The sequence below is a fragment of the Argopecten irradians genome, chromosome 6 (genome assembly GCF_041381155.1).
Source record: "Argopecten irradians isolate NY chromosome 6, Ai_NY, whole genome shotgun sequence".
Taxonomy (NCBI): domain Eukaryota; kingdom Metazoa; phylum Mollusca; class Bivalvia; order Pectinida; family Pectinidae; genus Argopecten; species Argopecten irradians.
In genome coordinates this window covers 7,337,579-7,364,898 of record NC_091139.1, presented here as the reverse complement: position 1 = coordinate 7,364,898, position 27,320 = coordinate 7,337,579, and the positions used below count along the sequence as shown (strand labels likewise).

The 27,320-nt window shown below is 35.5% G+C and overlaps 2 protein-coding genes across 14 annotated transcripts in view; one reads left to right on the top strand and one right to left on the bottom strand.

The window, feature by feature from the left end:
* The window catches only part of LOC138324853 (adhesion G protein-coupled receptor L3-like), a 99,229-nt gene that overhangs the window by 20,299 nt on the left and 51,610 nt on the right, over window positions 1-27,320 (top strand). For 2 of the 13 annotated variants that reach the window (XM_069270048.1, XM_069270036.1), the window contains exon 1: window positions 11,266-11,651. The exons of 1 other annotated variant lie outside the window; for it this stretch is intronic. The gene's annotated coding sequence lies outside the window, so the exon portion shown is untranslated. Of the gene's footprint in view, window positions 1-3,868; window positions 4,021-5,193; window positions 5,218-11,264; window positions 11,652-18,529; window positions 18,827-18,937; window positions 18,997-20,416; window positions 20,648-20,968; window positions 21,144-24,084; window positions 24,246-27,320 lie in introns of those variants that run through there. 10 more of the 13 variants (XM_069270041.1, XM_069270047.1, XM_069270049.1 and 7 more) reach the window with 10 other exon arrangements.
* LOC138326175 (variant surface antigen F-like) lies at window positions 11,907-12,629 on the bottom strand. The gene has a single exon (XM_069272303.1). It carries the CDS (start codon window positions 12,627-12,629, stop codon window positions 11,907-11,909), a length of 723 nt encoding a protein of 240 aa, XP_069128404.1.

The window sequence follows — 27,320 nt, the reverse complement described above, 5'->3', positions numbered from 1 at the left end:
AACTGTTGTATAGACAACTGAGATGTCAGGTACAACTGTTGTATAGACAACTGTGATGTCAGGTACAACTGTTGTATAGACAACTGACATGTCAGGTACAACTGTTGTATAGACAACTGAGATATCGAGTACAACTGTTGTATAGACACCTGTGACGTCAATTACAACTGTTGTATAGACAACTGTGATGTCAGGTACAACTGTTGTATAGATAACTGTGATGTCAGGTACAACTGTTGTATAGACACCTGAGATGTGAGTTACAACTGTTGTATAGATAACTGTGATGACAGGTACAACTGTTGTGTAGACAACTGAGATGTCAGGTACAACTGTTGTATAGACAACTGAGATGTCAGGTACAACTGTTGTATAGACAACTGAGATGTCAGGTACAACTGTTGTATAGACAACTTGGATGTGAGTTACAACTGTTGTATAGACAACTGAGATGTCAGGTACAACTGTTGTATAGACAACTTGGATGTGAGTTACAACTGTTGTATAGACAACTGAGATGTCAGGTACAACTGTTGTATAGACACCTGAGATGTGAGTTACAACTGTTGTATAGATAACTGTGATGACAGGTACAACTGTTGTGTAGACAACTGAGATGTCAGGAAGAACTGCCGTATAGACAACTGAGATGTCAGGTTAAACTGTTGTATAGGCAACTGAGATGTCAGGTACAACTGTTGTATAGACAACTAAGATGTTAATAAAATGCAGTACTGGCATAAAATAAACTGTAAATTGAATTTTACCGAATCTTACATGTAACTGAAATTTTTGGCATGCTGATACTACGACAAAACTTGTTTAAAAAAAGTACTGAGTACAGATTTTAGATGGTTTGTCAAATGGAGCTAGTTTGTATAGTTTTTCTTGATTTGATGAAATGTAGATTTTAAAACATGGAGTTGCAAAGCAAAGATATATTATTCAAGTTATTTTTTTGAAGTTTTTGAACCAAAGTGACTTCTATAGCCTGGGACTTGATTGATACTATAGCCTGGGACTTGATTGATAGAAAGAGTCTAAATGCTGTCTAGGCTAAAGGAGATTCTTTAAATAAAAAAAATCCAATCTGGAATTGTGATTCACTTGAGTTCCTTTAGCTCCCTAAAGCACCAACAAAGCAGGAAGGGAGCATATGTTGATGTGTGGAATGTAATCTGAGTTTAAAAAAGTGGTTAAGACATAAAAATGCATTTAAGTACTTGGTATGACATATTTGGATGTGACAGCGCATAAAGGTGTATTTCAAGTTACAGAATAAAGGGGTAGTTAATTTTTCCCATTTTCCTACTAGATTCTTGAGTATCGCCTGGGAATCAAAAATTGTTTTTTAATTATCCGCATTTGGTTGAATGAAATTGACGTCTGACTGGATGACAATTTAAGATACAGTTAAAGTTTCACAGCTATGTTTTTCTTTTCTTATTTCTACGTTTGAATTTGACATTTAATAAATTGAAATCAGAAATCTTAATTAATTATTGAATTTTCCTTTGTCGATGTGTTCGTTTTCTGATTAATGTTGGTGCATCTTACAATAGATGATATGTCAAATACTGGGTATTTGTAAAAATTTTAATCAAAAATTAAAAAAAAGATGAATTATAAGTTTCCATTTCATAGTTGTTTCTTATAATCGATGCTTATTTCTTTCCTTTCATGTTTCGTACCAAAGGGATTGATATTTGCACACTATACCTTACTTTATATCATTTATATACACATCTGCTTACAGGGCTATTTTGTGAGAATGAAATTTTGATATACCATGCATGACAACGAAATATGTTTGTGTGCAGATAACCTCGTTAATATCCAAGATAAGTTCACAACTACAGATAACTAAATCTGTCTTTAAGATTCATGGGACTGTTAGTGAAGATGAAAGCTCTGTGAAGCTGGAAAAAAATTATTGCAGAGAAACGAACTGGTCAGTGCTGCATGTTTGCATCTTTGCCAAAAACAGTACTCTTTACCCTTATTTCACAATATGCCACATGATATAGGCTAGACCTCAAATGCTGTTCAATGAGATATATCCAACATTAATACATCTACAAGAAAACCCTGCCTCTAAATGGTTCTATAGCTGATATGAGGCGATATAAAACTCCTACAGAGATTTATATGTTGTCTAGTGTATTATAAACTTGCCACCAACATTCCCTGTATTGTCCAAACCCCTGATATTCCACTGTCTCACCACCTTCAGTTATCACCAGCCTAGGGAAGCGCCCATCCCAACCTATCTTCTTTCTGTAATGGATTCCGGCTTATCATCACAATTAAAGACAATGGGCATGTTGTATTTTTCATCCCGAGCTAATATTTGGGGTATCTGTTGGATCGTGTTACTTGTATAGTGTATACAGGACTATAACAGAAATCTCTGTCAATATAAGCTACATGGTGGTCAGATCTCTCAGATGTATAGTGTACAGGAGTATAGCTTATAAAACTATCGGTGAAAGTTTTAAATGATACTGAAATTGACATCTTCAAAGTTTAAAGTGAAATATTATAAGGATTTTTTCAGGATTATAAACTATAGGTGAATGTTTTATATATTTACACTGAAAATTACATCATCAGTGTAAAAAGTTAGGATTTTTCATGAAAGAATGTAGAAAGAACAAAAGGTAAGTAGAAAAGATGGAAATGTTGAACATACTGTATAGCTTAATTAAATGTTCATGTGTGCTTACATTTCTTTTGATGTAAACATTATTTATTTGTCTTTTTAAAGTTGACAAAAAGGATTGGGCAGAAATTTGAACATTTTATAATAAGCTGTGCCTTCTTTTGTTTGGTGCTAGCTTTTAAATTATTTCATGGATAGAAGAAATATTTGTGGTTAAAAAATACTTAACTTTCAGTAATGTATAACACAAATTTTGTTGGTTTTTATTCATGGCTTTAGATAAGCAACGAAAACAGCAGATATCTCTATACAAAAAATATACTGTAAACCAACATTTTTCGCTATGACATAATTATGACTTGTTTCGTGACGAGTAACTATCATGATTCTACTTTACTTGTGTTTGAACATTTTTGTGGTGTTTTATTTTAATGGATTTCAGTCGTCCGTGGAATACAAATGTACGCAGTAATAAATCTACATGAATATAAGTTGATTTATAGTAACATGTAACACAGCGCAGTACCAATATATTTTATTTACAGGGTTGTTAAACTTTAGATTAAAATAAACATACTATCTTAATTCAGCTATTCTAAATTCGGGTTTGATAGGCAGAACACTTTTTTTTTATTAAATCTTCAATTAAAAAAATATATACCCAATTATTTATCTTAAATGTATGCGCACTCCTTTTTACAATAATACTTACTATATCTGACCTTACATCTTACGTAAATTAATTCTCACAATAAAATGATATCTACTTTTCCATATTGCAACATGCTGATCATCTCACTGTGTAATTTAGGAGAAGTACTTAGTACTGGTTTGCTGAAGGAAATATTTAAAAACTCATTAAAAATGAATTATTTTGAAGCATCATAATGATGTATTAGTTATTAAAGTTTTCCTGTCTGAAGTAAGTAGTGAGAGTCTCGTGTTGATCGTACGAGGTACGTATATCAATACACTACATACCAGTTACTCATGTAGTATGTATCATTGTTTTACAAAATCCCCCACCCACAGTCACACGAACATGTACAGCCTGAGCTAATGATATAATAATACATGTTGTATTACAGATATATGTTATCATAAAAAAAGTAGTATATCGTCAGATTTAGCATGGATACAGTCAAACTTGTCTATATTTATAAAGACCACCTGCTGTATCCAAACGACGATGTTAAAAAAACTTGAAGGGTCTACTGATGTATACTTAAAATTCTGTAGAAATTGGCCATTTGGGACACAAAGAAAGTTATCATATTATGAAGAACTGGTCTTTATACAGAGGTGGTCACTAAGAACAGGTTCTACTGTGTATTGGATTATAAATGAAGATATTGAAGGTATGTTCTTTTTGAATGGACTTCTCAAGTTGTTACAGCCATTAATACAATGTTTGTTCATTTAGTAAATTGAATTCAGGTAAAATAATTTACTGTTACATTGAGTTAAATGCAACTGTTTTAATCTTGTAGCCAGTTAATTTTGGGGGTAAACTTCTTCTTTTTTTTCGTGGAAAATTTTAGATTGAATTTTCTCAAATTTAAATTTAGCGATAAGAGTACATATAGTTTATACATTAAATAATTTTTCCTGGAATTAGTTTTTAGCGAATTCAATATTGTCATGTGAAATATCAAACTATCATATCAGCAAAAATTACCAGGCATACAGTGTGTTGGGACTGGCAAAGTAATTCTGTAAATAGTTTTATGTTTAGAATAATACATGAATAGAAATAATAGGGGGATTGTCAGGGAATCAAACATTCTGCTATATATCCATGTTAACGTATTCGTTGTTAGTTTGCTTGCTTTTACTGTAAATTTTAGGACACCAAATGGACATAGAAAAATAGTCCTTTAGAAATACAAGTCGTTTAATGTTGTAAACTGCATCATATGTGATTGATGAATCTGTATTTTATAGACATTGTCCTTTATAGACAGGTGTCCTTTATAGACAGGTCTCCTTTATAGAGAGGTGTATTTTATAGACAGGTGTCCTTTATAGACAGGTGTATTTTATAGACAGGTGTCCTTTATAGACAGGTGTATTTTATAGACAGGTTTCCTTTATAGACAGGTGTCCTTTATAGCAAGTTTCAAAGTACTTGTATCTGTTGCACATGAATGGCTAAGAAAGAAGAAAAATCTTTTTGAGTTTAATTTTTCTTATTTGGCATGTTTTCAAGAATTTGATTGATCAATTCATTTAATTCATGACATTAATACAGCTAAAAAAGTCATTCAATTTTGAAGTGAGCATTATACAATTGTAGAAACAGAATCCTCTGACATTGTTGTAGATTCACATGAGATATTTAACACCAGACTGTTTCTCCCTGACAGGTTGTTTTTCAGTCAGGGATGACACATGTACTATGCGATAGCTACAATTTGTCATTGGGAATTAATGCCAGTAACAGATTTAAAAAACGCGGAACAGATTGAAAACTTTACCTTTTTTTCACCAGAATGAAAAATAGGATTTATATTTCTGTGACAAGCAGCCAGCTATGGACATCTGCTCAAATCCAGGTAAAGGTATTGTCTCACAGGGGTTTGGGGAAAAAAGGATAATTGGGGTTGGATCATAGGGGTAATGCTTTACTATGGGTTGTAAAAATATGTCAAGTCCCTGTGTCTCTTTGTGGAGAAGACATCTGTGTTTGTCATCTTAAGTTTTTCACTCCTTATGGTATTTACTGTGATTTCTTGTGTTTTTGTAACAAATTGTAATACCAGGAACAGTTGGGGGCTGCAGTGGCTGAGTGGCCACAAGCCCTCCACCTCCAGGCAGTGAGTTCGAATCCCATGTGTGGTTAGTTGTCAGGTACTGGTAACAGGTTGGTAGTTTTTCTCCAGATACTCTGACTTTCTCCACTTCCTAAATTTCGATGTTCTTAAATGACCCTGGCCGTTAACAGGATGTTGATACAATTAAACCATGGTACAGTCAAACCTGTCATTGAAGATCTAGACTACCCATGGCAATTTGATATTTAAGACTAAATTGACAAACTAAGACTAAGATGACCAACACACATCTTTATAGTACTTACATAGTCTTTATACACAGTTCATAATGTGATGGATCGGGCTATTTGTCACCCCAAGAGAGTGGTAATTATATAGAGGTGGTCACTAAGACAGGGTTTTCTGTAGACAATCTAAATTCACACCTGTAATTGGCCTATGTTTATTAGGTAATGGCTCTATCAGAGCTAATTTGTAACTGTTCGGAGAGGTAGCCAAGTACAATATTCCTATGTACATCTTAATATTGTGTCGGTTTGTTCTCTACTGTAATTAGTGGTCGGAATAGGAAGGAAGAAAAAATTACCGACTTTTAAATTCATTTTTACAGCTTGAAATCATTCTACAAACCTAGGAGAATATTTGCATGTATAATGTTGAAACTCAATATTGACATCAAAACTAATGTCTATAATTAGAGTAGGTTGAAAGAAATTACAGGTAGTATTAACCTGGTCATGATGCTAACCTAATGTGGGATAATTCTAACATGAACACAATGGTGGGTGTCTTGGTCATTGTACTATAAGGTCAAAGTTCATTGAGCAATGATTTACGGTCGGTTGGTGAAAAGGCCTTCGACCTTCTATTAGATGACAAACTCTCAGTTTTTATATTCTTCAGTTATTCTATTGACATGGCGCACCTTTTAAAACAAATGCGGAAATTTTATTTCAAACATATATCGTAAATATGAAATTCGTCTGAAGATTTCAAATTTTAGAGATGAATTTCTTTCAAACACGCAAATCAATTAAAATTGATTTGTAAAAGAACTGACAAAAAAAACTATAAAGTTACCAAACTGAAAAATTTTTCTCCAAGGATTCCTGAAATTGTATTAGGGGTCTCTTATTTCAGAACATGATCAGGTTATGATACCTCCATTTGTAAGAATGTGATATATTCTCTTGACTTCTAGGCTGAGTTTTTGTAAACCAAATTTGAGATAACATTAGTTTTAGCAAACGTATCGACCCCCTTGTGACAGTAAGGATGAGACGTAGTAAAAACTCTTATATTGTAATCTAATGACGGAGCGGGCTGATGTGAGAGTTAAAATTTACCTGCTACAATATCGATTGTTAGACGTCAGACGGGGTTAGAAGGACGAGGGGTGGGGCGGGGACGTAGAAGGCAATGTGTTATCAAAATTCAAAAGTTGACAGGCGAACATGTATTATTTGGATGTCTGCTGGCTCGACCACTACACAGAAAGCACATTGTAGTCTGGCAGTGCTTAACATCCATTACTAGCCTCAAGGATCATAGATATAGTCTATGGATTTTTAACAAACTCTTTTACAGAATACTGTTTCAACTTCAGGTATGTTAAATTTGTTGTTATAATAGTTTTATAAAGAATAATTTAACAAGCAAAACCTTTTACTGAAATTATACTGCCAAAAAAAAAAAAAAAAGCAAACATATTCTGTTTATTGTGAATATAAAAAGTTCTATTATATGTATGAAACCAAAACGATGATGCATAAATTTATGTATACACAGAAATTAAAGGGAGATAAGTTATACCAAAGAGATGTAACACATTGTAGCAGAAGACTGGATTTGAACCTGTACCCTCTGAACACTGACCAGGCTAATGAATTGATAAGGCTACTGATGATATTCACTTTAAAACAAATCTTTGGATGCTTATATTTTCCTTAACAAAATAAATATTTAAATCACAACAAAAACTAGCACTTTATCTAGCACTTTGATTATCTAGGATTTTTTTTTAGGAATAACTGTAAACTGATTAATTAACATTATCCACTAGGATTTATTTGTAATAATTAAAAGGGAGGTAACTGTCCCTCGTGTTTCTTTAACTCTAACTCCCCACATCAGCACATTGACATTGCTCCACTAGGATAGTATGGTGTAATAATTACAAAGGGAGGTAACTGTCCCTCATGCTTCCTAAACTCTAACTTCCCATACCAGCACATTGACATTACTACACTAGGATAGTATGGTGTAATAATTACAAAGGGAAGTAACTGTCCCTCATGCTTCCTTAACTCTAACTTCCCACACCAGCACATTACATGCTCCACTAGGATAGTATGGTGTAATAATTACAAAGGGAGGTAACTGTCCCTCATGCTTCCTTAACTCTAACTTCCCACACCAGCACATTGACATTGCTCCACTAGGATAGTATGGTGTAATAATTACAAAGGGAGGTAACTGTCCCTCGTGTTTCTTTAACTCTAACTCCCCACATCAGCATGTTGACATGACTCTACTAGGATAGTATGGTGTAATAATTACAAAGGGAGGTAACTGTCCCTCATGCTTCCTTAACTCTAACTTCCCACACCAGCACATTAACATTGCTCCACTAGGATAGTATGGTGTAATAATTACAAAGGGAGGTAACTGTCCCTCATGCTTCCTTAACTCTAACTTCCCACACCAGCACATTAACATTACTCCACCAGGATAGTCTGGTGTAATAGGAATAGTGACATTCCTGTTTATAAAATTCTTCCTGTTTTCAGGTCAGTGTTTCCAGATAAATTTTCTTTGGACATTTTCCAACAATTTAGCAACTCTAATCTACGTTTAAGGTTTATATACCGGTATATATCATTTCTGTTTATATAGCTTCATAATTATTTCCTTATTTATTCTTTGCATAATATGACCCCTGTCGTCAGATCCTCTTTGCAAGAAAATTGTTTTTTTTTTTTTGTAATTTGCAAGTTATATGAGTTTTTGTTGCGTTTGGTAATAAGACCTGTGCATCTGATATATTATAATACACACTAATATATTCCATAAAATGAAGATGAGTATTCATATTACAGTTTGTCATGAGCAGATAAGTGGGATATATTTATAAATGTCACACGTATGGTACATTAGTGAATAGAATTTCGGTGAATTAACAATAAAAAAAGAAAAAACCAACTAAGTTTCATCATCATATGACCTAGCTATGACTTCATTTTCCAACAATTTTGATCACTGCTGCATGTATCAGGCTTTCTGATTGGTTGTCTGCTGTAGACAGATCAAACCTCGATCTACCTCAGACTACCTGTATTAACTGTAGATTCACACTATATTTACTAGTACATTAGTATACAGTATCTATATAAGGCAGTAGACCCATTCATAATGGAAACAAATACAAATTTTATCTTTCCTTTAAATGGTCAGACTTATAATGTCAACAAAATCTTAAGAAAGACGCCTGAAGACAAACTTTTCAGAAAAGGAGACAACATATATATATATGTAATGAAAGATTAATATACAGATTAAGTTTAACTTCAAGTGGTCACTTTTGGAAGTAGGGACCATGGTGGCTATAAATAGTTATAAGATGTCCTGGCAATTATTACATGAAGCCCATCACCTCATGGTTGGGAGTTCAAATCCAATGTGTGTCAGTTGGTCAGTGGGTTTTCTCAGGGTACTCAGACTTTCCTCCAATAACAAACCTGGCACGTCCTTAAATGACCCTGGCTGCTGATAGGACATTAAACTAATAAACCCAAACCAAATTTTTAGAAGTCATGAAAGCATTGGTTCATTGAGAATTAAGTTAAGAGAATTCAGCCCTGAAGAGACATTTAGATTCTACCAGTTCAAAGGCTGGAATAGTCCATTTTGGAATTTCAGAGGTGAATGAGTTAATGTGTCTAAATAAATATGTTATACACTATCCATCCACATCTTGGTGAAAAGTTACCTGAAACCTTTCTTAGTTGTCACCTCTTAAACCTTCGAAGATCCTAATATGTCTCAGCGTTCAATAGACAGGACAACAAAAATAAACCATAAGGGATATTTTCTGTGATCGTACCATAATTTGAAATAAGTTTACAAGATGTGCACGAATATAGATTTACTTTATGACATACACATATTACCATGGTATAATAACATACCAGTATATATATACTATAGAAGATTCATAAATATTAGATAAATGCCATACATAGGCTACTACAATGTCAATTTAAATTGGAGGAGAGAGGGGCACTTCCTCTGTAGTGGAATTAGAAACTTCTCTGTCTCATGCAAGCTTTTATAGAGGAGAATATATCATTTTTTTACATTAGGATATTTGTTTGACAGTCACATTCTGAATTACTTCTGACACTATGAGTTATATCCAGGGTCTAAAGCATATTTTACTACATATGATGGATTCCTGTAGCCGAAGTGATTGATCTACATGGCCAAATATTGTATTAGAATAAAATGATTCTTCGACATACAGGTTATCTAAAAACTCGAACAAAATTTTACATTAAAAAAAATCTTGTCTCAATATGATCTCCACAAATTCCAAGCCTATATGTTACTACAAGGAACCTTTCAAGTGCTCCCTTACATTTAGTGTTTGATTTTGGTTTTATTGAGCATAAAGTGTTTTCCATCACTGGTAGCTATGGCTTCCCGCGTCAGATGAAGCCGTTTAAATGTGGTGTTGTGCGAACTTTGATTGCGATTCATGGCTATAATCACCATTAGCAGTGTTCAATAATAAGGCATATCGTGGTCCTGGAAACTCTTTGCCAAATTTCATCTTGCTTTAATGATTGTTTAACTGAACACTATCCTGTAGTTATTAGAGGACCTGCTTTCCTCCCCGACAACTGTAATTCAAGACCTGTCTTCTCAGATTCATCTAAAAAAAAAACCAACAGATTACCAGATTCATTTAAAAAAAAAACACCCAAATTACCAGATTGATTGAAATTTACCCTTAAATTTTCATTTTCTTGGAATTAATTTACCTTAAAGAAAATACAACTTTCATTTCTGAAATATTTTCCAATCTCATACTTACTATAAATTGCAATGATTCAACTTTTTTTAAAATTCAAAATTACATTGAAAATTCAATTACATTTAAGCTTTGTTTCAAGGTTAATTGATTCAATTAACATAGTTAATTCCTTATCATCAATGTCCTTAGAAGTTCTCTCTTCTTTCAATTTCAATATTTTCTTTAAAGGTTTTAATGGGTTTTTTTTCCACATATCTTAAAATCTTTTTGATCTCTCTATCTCTTTGAATTCACTTTCTGTGTTTATTGTTTCCATTTCTTACTATCGGAGTGTGGGATCTTGTAATCAGGTATCTTATAATGAGTGGGAATTTCGTTAATTGGTATGTCCGTGTGACAAATACCTGAACCAGATTACTTGATCGAAAGAAAGTTGACAGAAAACCAATGTAAAATCTGAATATAGAAGGATCAATTTACAGATCGTATCTGAGTGATCATTACATACTTCCTATAATCTAATACAGAGATGTATGGTCACGGAGATGTATGGTCACGGAGATGTATGGTCACGGAGATGTATGGTCACATAGATGTATGGTCACGGAGATGTATGGTCACATCAGCTTTGTGTGCATGTGTGTGTCGGGTGACGCTCTGGGGGGTAACTTAGTGAAACTACTCACCCAAACGACATTCCAACACATTCACAAACTTTGAACAAAGTAACAGCAAACGTTATTTCTTTATCAGCATTGTAAGGTAAAGGTGAAAACTATAAATCACAACGGTAGGCTCTACCCTGAGGTTGGGTGTGGGTTATGGTCGCTACCCTATTCAACGAGTTTAATCAAACCACAAAGGAATAGACATGTAGGTAACAATTATTTAATATGCATGGTTGATTTCGAGATTGACAAGAAAATTGTTGTTGTAAGGTGCCGGCCGCTATCAGTTTACAAGTGCTTCCTGTCGTGATTCTGACATACCAACCAGGTAATCAGCCACCTAAGGAAGTCGACGGGCGCTATCTGGCTATCTGGTCGGTGAATAGCCCATATTTATACACACACATCGCAATAGCATAAACATAAGTACATGTGCTTTGTGAGGACAAGAGTTTCTTAATGCTTTAAATTGGATTTATTTCTCAAGTGAACTGGAAAAAAGTGTTTTAAAGGTGAGTGAGACATTATTTTTAAAGAACCTAGTGATATCGCAAGCATCAACGAAATATCTTTTAGATGTCCTTATTACTGATGGATTTGTCATGGAATGTTGAATTTGCATCAGGGATTGTCGAATACTATTATCTGTACTGATGGAGGATGTGCATAGCTTTATTTTCAAGTTCAGCTAAATTCAGCATAGTGATTGTGTAATCATTACATCACTGAATTGTTTTGGTGTCATTTTTACTTGTTTCCTGGCCTTTTTATTGTTTAAAACATGTTGGTGTTGTTCTGACCTTGTTGGTGTTGTTCTGACCTTGTTGGTGTTGTTCTGACCTTGTTGGTGTTGTTCTGACCTTGTTGGTGTTGTTCTGACCTTGTTGGTGTTGTTCTGACCTTGTTGGTGTTGTTCTGACCTTGTTGTGTTGTTGACCTTGTTGGTGTTGTTCTGACCTTGTTGGTGTTGTTCTGACCTTGTTGGTGTTGTTCTGACTTGTTGTGTTTTCTGACCTTGTTGGTGTTGTTCTGACCTTGTTGGTGTTGTTCTGACCTTGTGGTGTTGTCTGACCTTGTTGGTGTTGTTCTGACCTTGTTGGTGTTGTTCTGACCTTGTTGGTGTTGTTCTGACCTTGTTGGTGTTGTTCTGGCCTTGTTGGTGTTGTTCTGACCTTGTTGGTGTTTGTTCTGACCTGTGTTGTGTTGTTCTGACCTTGATGGTATTGCTCTGACCTTGTTGGTGTTTGTTCTGACCTTGTTGGTGTTGTTCTGACCTTGTTGGTATTGCTCTGACCTTGTTGTTTGTTCTGACCTTGTTGGTGTTTTCTGACCGTGTTGGTGTTGTTCTGACCTTGTTGGTGTTGTTCTGACCTTGTGTGTGTTGTTCTGACCTTTTGTTTTTTGACCTTGATTCTGTTTTGATTTGACCTTGTCGCTGTTGTTCTGACTGTGTCGCTGATGTTCTGACCTTGTTGCTGTTGTTCTAACATTCTTGATTGCTTTCTGACCTTGTTGTTTTTGTTCTGACCATGTTGGAGTTGTTCTGACCTTGTTGCTGTTGCTCTGACCTCAGTAGTGTTCTGACCTTGTTGGTGTTGTTCTGATCATGTTGCTGGTGTTCTAACTTTGATGGTGGTGTTCTGACCTTGTTGGGAGTGTTCTGACCTTGTTGTGGGTGTTCTGACCTTATTAATGTCTTTCTGACCTAGTTGGTGTCTTTCTGGTCCAATTTGCTGATTTGAATTATGTTGTTGTAATCTACAGGTCCTGCTGATCTAACCTTAAGTTTTGTTTTCTATAAAGGCATGTATTTCAATATTTTTGTATCTATCTTTTTTTTTCAAATATTTTGCGTTAAAATGGGGTTGTGCTGGTTGTTTTCTGTGTGTTGCTAATGCAGTAATTATTGGAACTTCAAGATTCATCCTAGAGCTAATATATTGAAAATAAATTTAATGCTAACATTTTATTGTACCAACAAAGCATGTGAAATGAATCTGCCATTGTGATTTGTTAATCATTCTTTGTCAAACTTAAATTTTAGGACATAATGTCTCGAGTAATCTACTCTAAGTACCTTTCATCTGCTACACCCCCACCATGAAATAGGGTGAATTTTACCCATATCCATTTCTCGATCCCATCCTAACTTCATGATGTAGGTGGAAGCATTGGTGTTTTACAGAAGATCATAAAGTATAGTTCTGCATTATGTGTTAAATTGTCTGCCAATACGTGGCTTTTTTGACTACTCTAAAATTGCTTTAGCAATTAAAATGGAATTTTGCAAGAATTATTAAGGATAAGGCACAGTCAGATTTAAATTTATTGGATATTGATATTTTACATTAAAACATCAAAACAAAAATTAAACTCAGGTGACAGATAACGCCATTGAGCCTTTTATTACTTTCAAAGCAATGGCATATATTCCTCTTTAACTCAAAAACAAATGTTGGTCGTTTTTTTTGTGTGTAAAACATATCTTTGCGGGGATACAATCATATAGATGATAAATTAGAATTCTGCTTTTAACCTTTATTGATAAAGACGATTTGTGATGAGTTGAAATTGTCACAAAGTTGAACTTGTAAACAATACTGATAACGTCAAACAAATCATGACAATAAGGTGCGCCTCCTACGATCTGACGCTTTATGACAAATGTTAAACATTTCATCGGTGCCGTGTTATTGCGCAGAATGGAATGTTTTTAATTACGTGTAGATTCAAATTGTGACATTGTCATTTACATCAGCAGTATGAATATGTATGAAAGTTACGCATGTTGTGCACAGTTTTTAATGCCGATTTGTTATTGTGACAGCCGAATGATGTAACATTGCGTACACACTAAGTGCAGGCCGGACTCTGCACCAGTCTGACCAAGGTAGTGTCGGCCTGTCTCTCCCTTCGATACATCATACCATATTTAGGATTTAACTAAATGTTTTGACGTGTCAGATTTCAGCTAAGATAATATTTTGATAGTATACAATGATGTTTTCAAAGCATCAATTGATAAATATTTTGAAGCTAAGCCAAATATTTAGCCACTGACTACATATCTGTGTCAGACAGTCTGATATTTCGCCTGCTGAACGTTTTCATGGATTTTTCATCAATTTTATTTTTTCTAACATCAGATATATATTTCTGGGAAATTAGCTGAAATGGAATATCTACCTGTTTAGCAAATACAACAAGTCTACTTTTGCTTTTCAGTCCATATCATATACGATCGATCCATTTTGTTCTACACCTTCTAGAAGTCCATATCTAATAGAATTTTTGACTGGATTATTTCATTCTAAATGTGTGCCAATGTGCATGTAATTGGACCCATTTTGCCTTCAAGGAAAAACATTATTTTATAATGGGGAATTAGCGGAGGTTTTATAAAGCATACAACCAGGCTACATAATACTTCAGTCCTCTTGGCTGATCATATTGAGGATGGAAGCATCTGCTAGTACCCCTGTAATCTGTGTACATGCAAATTTAAATTTTGGTATTCTAAATAATATGTGCACAACAAAGCTCCACCAGTAAGATAACCTGTCATGGCTGTAGAGACAGTAGAAACAAATTATTTTAATTACCGTAGACAATAATGTTAATGTTTGCAACTGTCCAAGTTAAATGAATTTCATTTATCTTTCATTTTTGTCATCTCATACACCAGTGATAAAAAAATATTAAAGATCTACCATCTTACTAAACTTTTAGGTGGGGGCTGCTGCCATCTCGTACTGAATTCTACACCAAACTTTGGCAGAATGTTTTCATGAAATTGCACGCTTGATTAAAATAAAATTGCACTCATGATTATCTCCCCTGACAAAACAGACTTGAAATATTGCCCAACCTACAAAACTGATACTACCTTAATGCCCAGCCTGCAGGCTCCAGACCATTAACCTATGAAATCTAGTTTTGTCTGGTTCTATGATGCCTGAAATTCTGTCTTAACAGAAGGTGGAATTTATTAAAAAAAACAACAAGGATGCATACTGCATAACATGAAATTTTCATTGAGCAAAAAATGTTCATTGTTTTTGCATTGCTATGAAATCACAAATGTAACAGCAACAAAATTTTATTTTCAAGATATAACTGCTACTATTATCACAAAGACCTGGTGACTATAAATATTTAAATCCATGAAATAAAGTACCCACAAATATTTCATATGTTATACTGTGCATAAAAGTGAATTTTTACATAGAAAGGATTGAAAATACAAAGCTTCATTGGTTCATTTCATTCTATATTGAAACTCCCCTCAGAAGAGTAACATTCATAACATAAAAGGTGAAGGGGTGCTTGTATTGTAGGTGTATCGAGACAGCTTATAGGGATACTTAGGTGTGAAATAGAGGGAAGGACATTTGAAAAGATTACCTGCTGGGAATGAAATATTTTACTTTCGTTGCTGGAAATGAGGATGAAATACCAGATAAAGAGGAGACATTTTTGTGTGAACATTTGATTATTCCGTAGTCGACAGGAAGTCGTGACATTTCCCCTCCGTTTTTTTTAAGTTTTGTTGATGTACCTGTGTTAGACATTCGGAGACCTTGGCATGAGAGGTCCCTAGACCATCAATTTTCGAGCCGAATGCGTTGACCTAACAGGTCCTTTTAAAGCAATCACAGACAGCCAATATATTACCTAATGGAAGTTTGCAGTCAGCACATATAAACTACTTAATGTGTTCATGGCTAACCTTCACTTATTTTTCCAGGCACCAAAACAACATATTAAATCACTGAAGCTACTTTCCCTAAATCTAGGTAATATTGAATCAAGGTACATGTATAGCATTTTCTTAAAAAAGTCAATTGTGTTAATTATTCTATAAGAATTAGACTGGCCACCTGTTTCTAGAATATTAAAAAGTAAAATAAGGCAAAAAAAAAAAAGTCTGTTTAGGGTTACCCGTCCGACCCTAATTTCTTACCCCCGACCCTTATTTTTTTTCCCCACTTTTCTACCAAAAAATAATTAGACCTTACTTTTTTTTTGCCAATTTAACCCTAAACAGATTTTTGTTTTGCCTAATAAAAAAAATACTTGCTAATTATTTTCTGTTTTGGCGATATGTTTGTTTTTTTGGTAAGTTTCAAACTATAGGAAGATAATTTAATATTATTAGAAATCTGCTGAGGAAATCTTGTCAGCAACTAAGGGTCTAGTGGACAGCATTTTAAAGAGAAAATTTAAAGGTTCTTTCAGACATTTTATAGCAGTAGCTAAGGTGACATTTTTGTGTATCAGGGAGAAAAGAAACCTTTAACTTTGCAAATGCATAAAAATTTCAAGGACATTTAAGAACGTTTGACTGAAGGGTGTGGTATTAACAAAGCAAAAGTGAGCAATCCGTTCGCTGAATAAATGTTTTCGGCCTGAAGTGGGCTATGGCCAAGTGGATGCTTTGTTTAAGAATTCCGCGAGATTGAGTGAGGGAGAGTGGCGATAGACTGACAATAGGAAATCCTTCATTTAGCAAATCCAATTAAAGCAGTTTACATATTGATAAGAACATTGGACTTGATCAATGGCAGAACCCTGTAAGTTGTCTGCTGCGGCACTTGTAAATCGACAACGCCTTTCATCAATGCGTGGCAGAAAGTTTAAATGGAGGTGCGTGCCCCGTGATTTAACATCAAAATCAAGTACATTTCAATTGGTTGCCATAGCAAATACCATCAAATGTCGCAATTCTGGTCTGTTGACTGATGGGAAGGCCGATAAGGACCTCTTTTGCTCAACTTGCTGTGACATTAAAATGGATTACTATTGTCATTCTGACACACAATGTAGTATAGCGGGCTAACCACATTTAATGTCGGCAGAAAGATATTCCCCCTAATACGAGAAGAAGGTTGTACATATATTGATGTAATTAGTTGTAGATACAAGAATCACCCTAATCATATTATCTGTCAAACAGCTGAAGTCAGGTCTGATCAAATGGTTGAACAGATCTACAGTTAAGCTGAAGTCTTTCCTAAATGTTTCTACCTCAAAACCTACGGTTTACGATTTGTAGACTTTAATGACATCTGACGGGTAGCTTCTTTGTCACATGATTTTATCCAACTACATTAATTCATCCTTGTCAAAGGTTCTAGATTCAGGCAGAAGAACTGATATGCTGCATTTCAATGGTTGGTTGAAAAATGGATGAAATAAGGTTTTGTTCAACATGCAGAGAAAGGTGAAACAAGGTTTAATTGTGTGAAAAAGGCTATTGTTACAGCTAGTCTCCAAATATTTATATTGGCTTGGTTAAAACGTTGACTGACAGAAGCGAGCTATTGTTGAATTCAACTTAGTACCCAATACAAATTGACTTTACCAGAGTAACAGAGCAGAAAATCGGGAAACAATATTGGTTTATAGATGGGTAGAGCTGCAATACAATGGGTAGAAAGTACTGTATATGTCATATAATGGCCCCAGGAGAGAAATCAGAAGTCATGTGACCAGAATCATACTGTAGTTATGGTTTTCATGCTTTTATAATGACGAAGCTCCACTCCATAGAAATTGAGAAACCACTGACGAATGTGTCTCCAGGTGCCTCTAAGATGATACGTGGCTTGCGATTGATGTGCCTCCAGTAGAAATATGCGAAGCTCTCGAGACATATGACACATTGGCAAGGACAAAGGATTGTGATCTGCGGATTGCGAAGAGAAAATTTCTTCCGATAAAAATTCTAATGCTCTAACGTAATTTCTCACTCCTTCCAAAGTTTAAGAGAGATGTAGGTCCACCACCTGGTGCTAGTATGGACTCTAAAGATGGGGGATCGCAAAACAGAAAGGAACGTGGAATAGCATTATAGCCCTGAAACTGAATAAATTATTCTTTTAGTTTCACAACGTCGTATAAACAGGCTAGCTTTATTCTTGGGAAATTCCAGCGGTCTAATGGTGATTATCGGCTTGTACTAGCTGTGACACTGATGATCGCGCCTGACGTAATTGGTTGGTGGCGATAATAAATCTCGAGAAAGACGTGGCCAAATAAATGTGCAAATTTTTGCCAATTAATCAGTTACACACATGCGATGCTTTAAAAGTGGTCTAAGGTGTTAGACAAGACGGCCAATGGGGTTGCATGTCCGCAGACGGCTTATCGTGTTAGTCCAGGTATAGTGCATTAATTATGTATGTCCAGATCGTAAAGACTGAATTACCTTAATCAGTTGTAATAATTGACAAAGGATGTACCAGTACATATTGTGATGTCAGAGGGGCTGTTGTATTGTTGTGCTTTTGTCGGGCAATTTAAATGTAATGGAATTACAGTTTGTGTTACATTGAATACCTGAATGGGGCCTCGCAACAATGAACGGAGTAAAGTATACATACTGTCCCATTCTGTAGCTGAATTAACTTAATGCTGCTTGACCATTCATAGTTCACAGTTAACCTGTGTAAACAACAGGCTCAGGTGTAAACAGTACACATACACCTTGGTCAGTACAGGTAAGCTGGGTCAAAGGTCACATTTGGTTTGGCTGAGATACAGATTGAGTCACCTGTGAATGTAAACAGATCAACAGGAATTTCCAGCGCTGTAAAGGTAGGTGTTTTGGGATGGTGTGTCCTGTTCGCGGGTTATAGCATTTCAACAGGTATACGGAGTACTGTACATGCATACACGATACCAGGTAATTATAAACTATATTGGTAAGATGTATATTTATCTCGTGTTTTAGGTAAATGTATGAAATGTTCTCTTATCATTAGGGTTTTCCCACCAGCTCCATTCATCAGTATATACCTGTGTCGGTCCACCGGTTCACAGTATGTCTATACACAGGTGTTCAGAGAGTGACAGGTATTGATGATTATATAATTTAGTTTCAGGAGATCGAGAGTTTTCTGTGGGGTGATATTTTTTATGGATAAAACATATTGCACCTGTATCATTTTGGTTCAAGTTTACCTTGAAATTGGCTGTCCTCTACAAATATAACTTACCGGCCCTCATACAGGTAAAAACAATTGGGAGGAAAGTTACCTGTACATGCAGAAAGGTGATAGGTTATACAGGTAAATGGGTATACCCTTCACAATGGACTTTAATTAACGGACATGACTGCCCATAATTTCTTTTGTCCACGCTCCTAGTCCAGTGGCGAGTCAATTTATATAACCATATACTAGCTAGAGTACATCAGTCTGTATATATACCTATTATACCGGCGCGTAAAGCGCCCCATCCATAGTTAACGAAAATTCTTACATAAAGTACATGTTATACCTATTAAGTTAAACATGAAAAGAATCTAGACATGTGTCATGGTCAAAAGCAAGATACAACTTGCAAGGATGCAACTCGATACAAAGACAACATGTGTTCAAACTATAATATTATATAAAAGCTATTCCGTAACGAAACCTTTTAGCCACAGAATTGAGGAAGGTCATGGGGAGGAGGTGGGTGCTGATAAAATATTGAAAAATATCAGAAAAACTGACCTTGATCTGTGTCCATCTTGTAATAAAGTGGGTAATGAAGCTGACACACGCGCACTGGTCAGTAGATAATACTGCGCGTGATGAGACCTTGACCCAATTACCTCTTACTTGCCCCTAGACCCTCCTCTCAGAAAAATAGCACGGAATATAACAACGTACAAAATATTAATATGAAACATTAATATTATTTTATTTTTTTTTTTTAAACAAACTACTTGCCTGTATAAAATACATTAAAATTGAAATTTTAATTTACCATTATACCGGCGCGTAATGTCGACAAGGGCTAGCTTGTTGGACCAAGCAAGTGAATGAAAACCAACAACATGATATGAGTTGAAAATGGCCGTTTATTATGATAAACGACGAGATATGACATAAACATAAAATGATTCTTTCAATCATTTTTATAAAGCATATAAGCAAAATAAAGATATGGTCCAAGGTGGGGATAAAAAGCGCCACAATGTTTATCAGAAACTCCTGATTTACTCATGAGTTACTGATAAACATACCCCACCAAAGCCCTAGACTGTCAAGGCTTTTGCCCTTGACGAAGACACTGTAAATCTTTGAAAGCACATATATATACAAAAAGCCTTCTAAAGCGTAAACACTGAAAAGAAGTGAAAAGTTCATTGTACGTTAGTACACACAACCACTCAATTTATGGATGCCAAAGTCTTTCAGTAAGTATATATGGTAAGATAGTAGTGTCCGTGTTAAGTATAGTAAATTTACCATTATGTGCAACAGTTTGTTCTGGAGTACGTGCAACAGTCTGCCGATTATAATGACAGTCAACTAAATTGTTGCAGCAGTATTTAGTGTGCCCAGCTGTCTGTGACCTGTCTATAGTCTGAAGGTGCTCGCTGTAGATTTGACACACCTGTCTTGTTGTTGTTCACTGGGTTATTTATCACGACTGTCCTCAGATCGACGTTAATTCTCTAACGAATTCATGGATATATAACGAGAAAGTGTGGATTATTCATACTTAGCAGAAGGTGAGTGAATTAGCCATGTATGAGGACCCATGTTTAACTTGGATTTTAATGAACGTGAGAAAATTGATAATTACTTAAGGATCTCCAGGTAAAATCAAGCATTATACACACTAAAGGTACGGTTTCTTCCGACCAACGTTTATATATAGGGTGCGATATTTCTATTGAATTGCACAACACCCCCACATTGATATTTCATTGAAAGGCATTGTAGACAAAGTAAACTTGATAAAGTTCTAGCAAACGGGGCACGGCATGAGTCATCATTACACACAGGTAGTATTGGAGCCTACTTTATCAGTGTCTCCGCATATCCTCAGTGTCCTTTCCTTGTGTCGTATCCTCGGTGTAAAGTCAGTCTGTGTATCGACCTGCAGGATTATTTTGACAATTGTCCTGAATTATTCATCGTTCAGAACAGTTTTCTAAAGTTTGTGATCTTTTATGTTATAACTTTCTGGAATTTTGTGGCGACATTTTTGAACCACATCTATTGGTATGTATGATATTTATATTCAATTCAGAGTAAAATAGATGTATTTATAGCATACATGACTTTACACCTGAACGGCTATGTCTATGTAAAGTGTGGTTTTCTTATAGGATTAGGGTGTATGTAGATAAAAACTCTCAAGGTGTTTAAATATTGCAAGTCATGGCTGTCATAGGTACCTATAGTCAAAGGTATGTGTTTCATATACAACTGATAAATGTCAACTTTGGTGCGTCAAATCTATGTATAACCTAGGGCTTAAATTTACATGGAAATATAGGAGACTGAGTTTAATAGGCACAATTTCATCTAATATATACTATATAGTACGTTGCTAATATTCACAGAGGTTTTTAACTTCGTTAAACTCTAGTTTTATGGAGATATATAATATTATATTGAAACCTTTAGTTCTTACATTATGATACATCTTGATGGGGAGATCATTGAAATATTAACAATGTTGAAGTTTTTCACCATGTTTTTTTCCTAAAATCCTCAAATTCATTTTAATATATTTGATTATGAATAGTAAAATATTTGCAATTTATGCTTAAAGTTCAGTTTAAATTCTGATAATTTAAGAGTCGAGTGACAGATACATTGTATTTTCTTCACATGTATTGCAATTTCAATTTATAAATATTCAAATTTTTATCATAAATTGATTGGCACCATAGTGGGATTTTTGGAGAACTCATTATAATATTTGATCTGTAGGAAAGAAATCCTGATCTATAGAAACACTTTGCAGTGATTCCTGTATCCATGATATATTACATATATTGTGACACAATAACAACATACAGCTATAGTATAAAATTTTTATGAGTGTCATTTTCCCCACAGGATCTCTGTTATTGATCCAGGATTTAAGCAGTTCTGTAAGACATATCTTAAATACATGTTTGTGGCCCATCAACAAAATACAACAATGTACTCTCTTTACCTGTGAACAATTCAAAATGTTTCTTTGGAGCATCATGTATATATTACTTGAATATTTAATTCTGGTACAGTGATGGCTGAGTGGCAAGGTGCTCTAACATTCTACCATTCCAGTCTGTACCTCGAGGTCGGAGGGGCCATGGTGGTAGAGTGGTTAAGATGTCCCAACATAATACCACAAGCCCTCAACATCTGGGTTGCAAGTTTGAATATCATGTGGGGCACAGTTGCCAGGCACTGACTGCTGATTGGTGGTTTTTCTCTGAGTACTCTGGCTTTCCTCCACAACAGGACATTAATCAAACCTAGCCAAACCCTTTGGGTCATGAGTACAAAATCCACTTAGAGTAGTTTATGACCAAGTAGATTGATGGTTATTCTCCAGTACTCTGGTTTTCCACCACCTTCAAAACCTAGCATATGTCCTTGAACAAAACAAGACTACCAAAGTAATATCCAAAAGAATATTTGAATTTTAACTAGAGATTTATATGCAATTTAAATAAAATTACGATTTCTTTTAGTAAGCATAATCAATGTACCACAAATATACATACATATTTTAGTGACAGTCTTACCATTGAATTGAATCTAAGAGCTTATATAGGACTTAGGAGATATGACATAGCATAACATATTTTCTTTTTGTAAATATTGTGTAAGTAAATTGTATCATGAAGTTAAAAAAACACCAATTACAGTAGTCTTTATCACTCTAGACTATTGTATCAAACTGTCCTATTTTTGACCTGTCTGACATATCCGTCAAAAAGTTTGAAATGAATAAACGAAAAAAAAAAGTACAACTCTGTACATTTTTATGTCACTATCAAAAAATAATTCCCTGTAATGAAAATTTTTTTTTTTTTCAGACAGAAAAAAATCAGTTAATCTTATAGGATATAGAGAAATGCCTTTCGTTTATAGAAATGGTAGGATCTTAGTGGTTTTCTGTGGCCTGAAGAGACTGTAGCACCAGTGCAGTATGTAGCTGTGCCCTCATGGAATGTTATATACTTGGTGGTGTTTTCTCCAATAAATCATATTTGGAGGAAACCTTATACATTCCTGCATCACACTGATTCATAGTCAGCCTCCATTCCCTAATCGCTGAGAAATTTGTCTAGAAACTGGCCAACTTATGGCTTCACAGCTTCATCAACTTTCGCTCGGGTCACCAATATCGCTGGAGGTCAGCTCAGTAAATTTTATACCTTTTCAAGGGAATCGTTATCAATTCTGTAAAATATTTTGTAAGTGTATTTCTAATTGACAATTAAAAACTAAATTATATTCCAACTCACACATATAAAATGTCATTCTTTGATTGTCTTGTTGTAATGTTGTCAAGATGTTTTTTTTTGTTTTTTAGAGGGGAGGGAGGGGGGTGTATTTCTTACAAATTCATGAAGACACAAAGTATAGATAAAGAAAGACATCTAAGACTAGATGGACCTTGATTCTGACACAACATAAATTTTCACCTTTTTGTTGTTGAAAATTGAATCAATTATGTCGATTAAAACTTCTACATTGTGTAAGTCGGCAGTATGTTAGGGCGAGGAGACGCCTGTTGGACGTCAGTCCTGTGTATTCTCAACATTAACAGCCAGGGGAACTGTCACCCAGAGGGGGCCGACCTTATCTAATGGCCGTATCAGGTAGACGTGGGTAAGACAGATGGATGGCCGCAACTGGCTTGAGGGTCAGAGGTTAGAGATACAGAGGATGAGAAAGTATGTCAGAATAAAATACATTTGGATAGGTTACAATGCTGCGTTAGTTGTATCTAGCTATGACAATGCTAACAAGCATGAATAATTGTTGTATAGCGCGCTGTATGGCCAGTGCAGTAAGAGATCAAAATTAAGTTTATTTGGGCATGAAGTCGTTCAGGTTACAACTAATACACACTGGCTGTGACGTAATCTGGTATTCCCTGATAATAAAGGTAGTTTTCATAAATAAAAAAACCAGTCAAATCCGTCTTAAAACTCTACACAAGGGACGTAGAAAATTGTCCTTGTAGATTCTAAGACAGGTTAAATTGTGTACAAATTTGGCATTTTTACCCAAAGAATGTGGTCTTATTAAGCAGGTGGTCGTCATACAGAGGTGGTTGCTAAGGAAGGTGTAATGGGTATCTACCTTCTACAGGTATGTATTGTTCTCTGAGAAAATAATATATGCTAAACATTGAAAGATGTCGGCGGGTACCTGGACACCAAATTACTTAAAAATACAATATTATACAGTAAGAGAGGGTTACAATAAACCTCTATATGGACCAACAAATTTACTTATATATAAGTTTAGTTCGTTTAACACAAATCTCAGTCAAATTGTCTATAGAGACCACTCAAGGGACAGTGGAAAGATGGTCTTTATAGCCAGGTGGTCTTTATATACAGGTTGAATAGTAATTAGCCATTTGGTATGCAAAGAAAGGGGTCTTATTAGCAGGTGGTCTTTATACAGAGGTGGTCATTAAGACATTGCTTACTGTGTAAACATCTTAGAGTTACCTTGGCGGGGAGTGAAAAGTACTTTGTTGTAACCATGGATTCTTGTAATTAGCGTGTTGGATATAAACATGCTTTACCGTAGGTTTGCTGTACTGCTAATGTTTTAATTAGTTTTACTACCGAACATGTAATCTGAACTCTCGGAGAAACAAATGCAATCTAGTACATTCCGTAAGCAAATTAACAAAGTACTTCATTTTCGGGGTGGTAGGTGATAATCATTTGTAGTTTATAAATGAGGATACGGAAGCTTAATTGAGTTTTTGATTCCTACATGTATATGGTTTCACACAAGGCTACCTGAAACATTAAGTAATTTCAGGGAAGCCACATGTTGTGTATCAGACGTTCCTAGTTATGGGCAAAATGGCTGTAATTACTGATTTACGAACCAAATAGGATTTTGTGAGTGATTATACTGAAGCCTGTGCTAGCTCATCAAATGTTTGGACAAATTTCAAATTGAAAAAAAAATGAAAACTGATTTGAACTTAACCAATGCAAGAAGAGCATGCAGGTTTCATTAAAGAATATGTTTGGACAAATTTCAAATTGAAAAAAAAAAAATACTGATTTGAACTTAGCCAATGCAAGAAGAGCATGCAGGTTTCATTATAGAATCGTACTTCAAATGAAAATCGTCTTAATTTCCTAAGTGAACGGATTGTTGAAGATGTTGTATTGATTAAATGTTATGCATGGCATGTCGTCTGACAAATGAAGCATCAACGACAAACCTCTCCTCTGACATGTAATTATAGAAATATGCCCAGGTATATCTTTGGATGAATCCGCTTTGAAAATTTTTAAAAAATCAGTATGATCATATCTGTACATGATTATTTTTAAGGGAAATTTTTTTATCAGTGACTTCATTCATTCAGGTATCTACAAGTCCATTTCAGACACGAATATTCTGTATTCTAATTTCAGACAAAATTTCCATAGGCTGTATCTATATTTTCAATGCAGTTTTGAGTTTCAATAAAGTAAACTGTAAATTGTGATAAATTTTCTGAATTCACAGACAACTTCCATATAAAGCTGTATTTATTCTCGATGCAATTTTGCGTTTCAATAAAATAAACTGTAAATTGATATAAAGGAAACAATGCTCACAAGTGCTCTAATGGATTAATCAATTTATTTGTAAAGCTTCCTTTGCAGTCGATGACAGCTGAAACATATTGTTTAATTTGGAAATGCAATTCATATCATAAGTACCAGCTCATGAACTAGGGTTAACACACACACTGAAGACCCTAGGGCCATGCTGGCTGATGTGGTGCTTTATTAGGCAGAGTATAGGACTAGTTGGCCCATTAAAGGGGACTAGAGGTTCACTGTAGAACCTGGGGCCAAACTGGCTGATGTGGTGCTTTATTAGGCAGAGTATAGGACTAGTTGACCCATAAAAGGGGACTAGAGGTTCACTGTAGAACCTGGGGCCAAACTGGCTGATGTGGTGCTTTATTAGGCAGAGTATAGGACTAGTTGACCCATAAAAGGGGACTAGAGGTTCACTAAAGATCCTGGGGCCATGCTGGCTGATGTGGTGCTTTATTAGGCAGAGTATAGGACTAGTTGACCCATAAAAGGGGACTAGAGGTTCACTGTAGAACCTGGGGCCAAACTGGCTGATTTGGTGCTTTATCAGTCTATGGGACTAGAGCTTTGTTGTTCCAGATAGGGGGACAAGAGGTTCCCTGTAAATCCTGGGACCAAACTGCCTGATGTGGGTCTTTAATAGCAAGAGTATAGGACTAGTTGGCCCAGATAAGGGAACTAGAGGTTTACTGTAGGCCTTAGGGCCACAATGGCTGATGTGGAGCTTTAATAGCCCTGAGTGTAGAGGACTAGATGTTTGTTGGCCCAGATAAGGGGACAAGAGGTTCACAGAAGACCTTTCGGCTACCCTAGCTGATGTGGGGCTTATTAGTCCAGTTTATGGGACAATTCACTGTAGACCTTGGGGCCAGACCAGTTTACCGATATGTGGTGCTTTATTTACACATTGTATGTACAAGATCAAGTTCACTGTAGACTTTGAGGCCACACTAATTGATGTGGTGCCGTGTTCGCCCATTGTAGTGTACAAGACGTTAACTGTAGACCTTGAGGCCACACCAGTTTACCGATATGTGGTGCGTGTGTGCTTTGGTCACCTATTGTATGTACAAGATCAGGTTCACTGTAGACTTTGAGGCCACACCAAAACAATGATGTGGTGCCGTGTTCGCCCATTGTAGTGTACAAGACGTTAACTATAGACCTTGAGGCCACACCAGTTTACCGATATGTGGTGCTTTGGTCACCTATTGTATGTACAAGATCAGGTTCACTGTAGACTTTGAGGCCACACCAATTGACTTTGAGGCCACACCAATTGATGTGGTGCCGTGTTCGCCCATCGTAGTGTACAAGATGTTCACTGTAGACCTTGAGGCCACACCAGTTTATGTGGTGCTTTGTTCGCCCATTGTAGTGTAAAAGATGTTCACTGTAGACCTTGAGGCCACAACAGTTTATGTGGTGCTATATTCGCCCATCGTAGTGTAAAAGATGTTCACTGTAGACCTTGAGGCCACACCAGTTTATGTGGTGCTTTGTTCGCCCATTTTAGTGTAAAAGATGTTCACTGTAGACCTTGAGCCCACACCGGTTTATGTGGTGCTATGTTCGCCCATTGTAGTGTTCAAGACGTTCT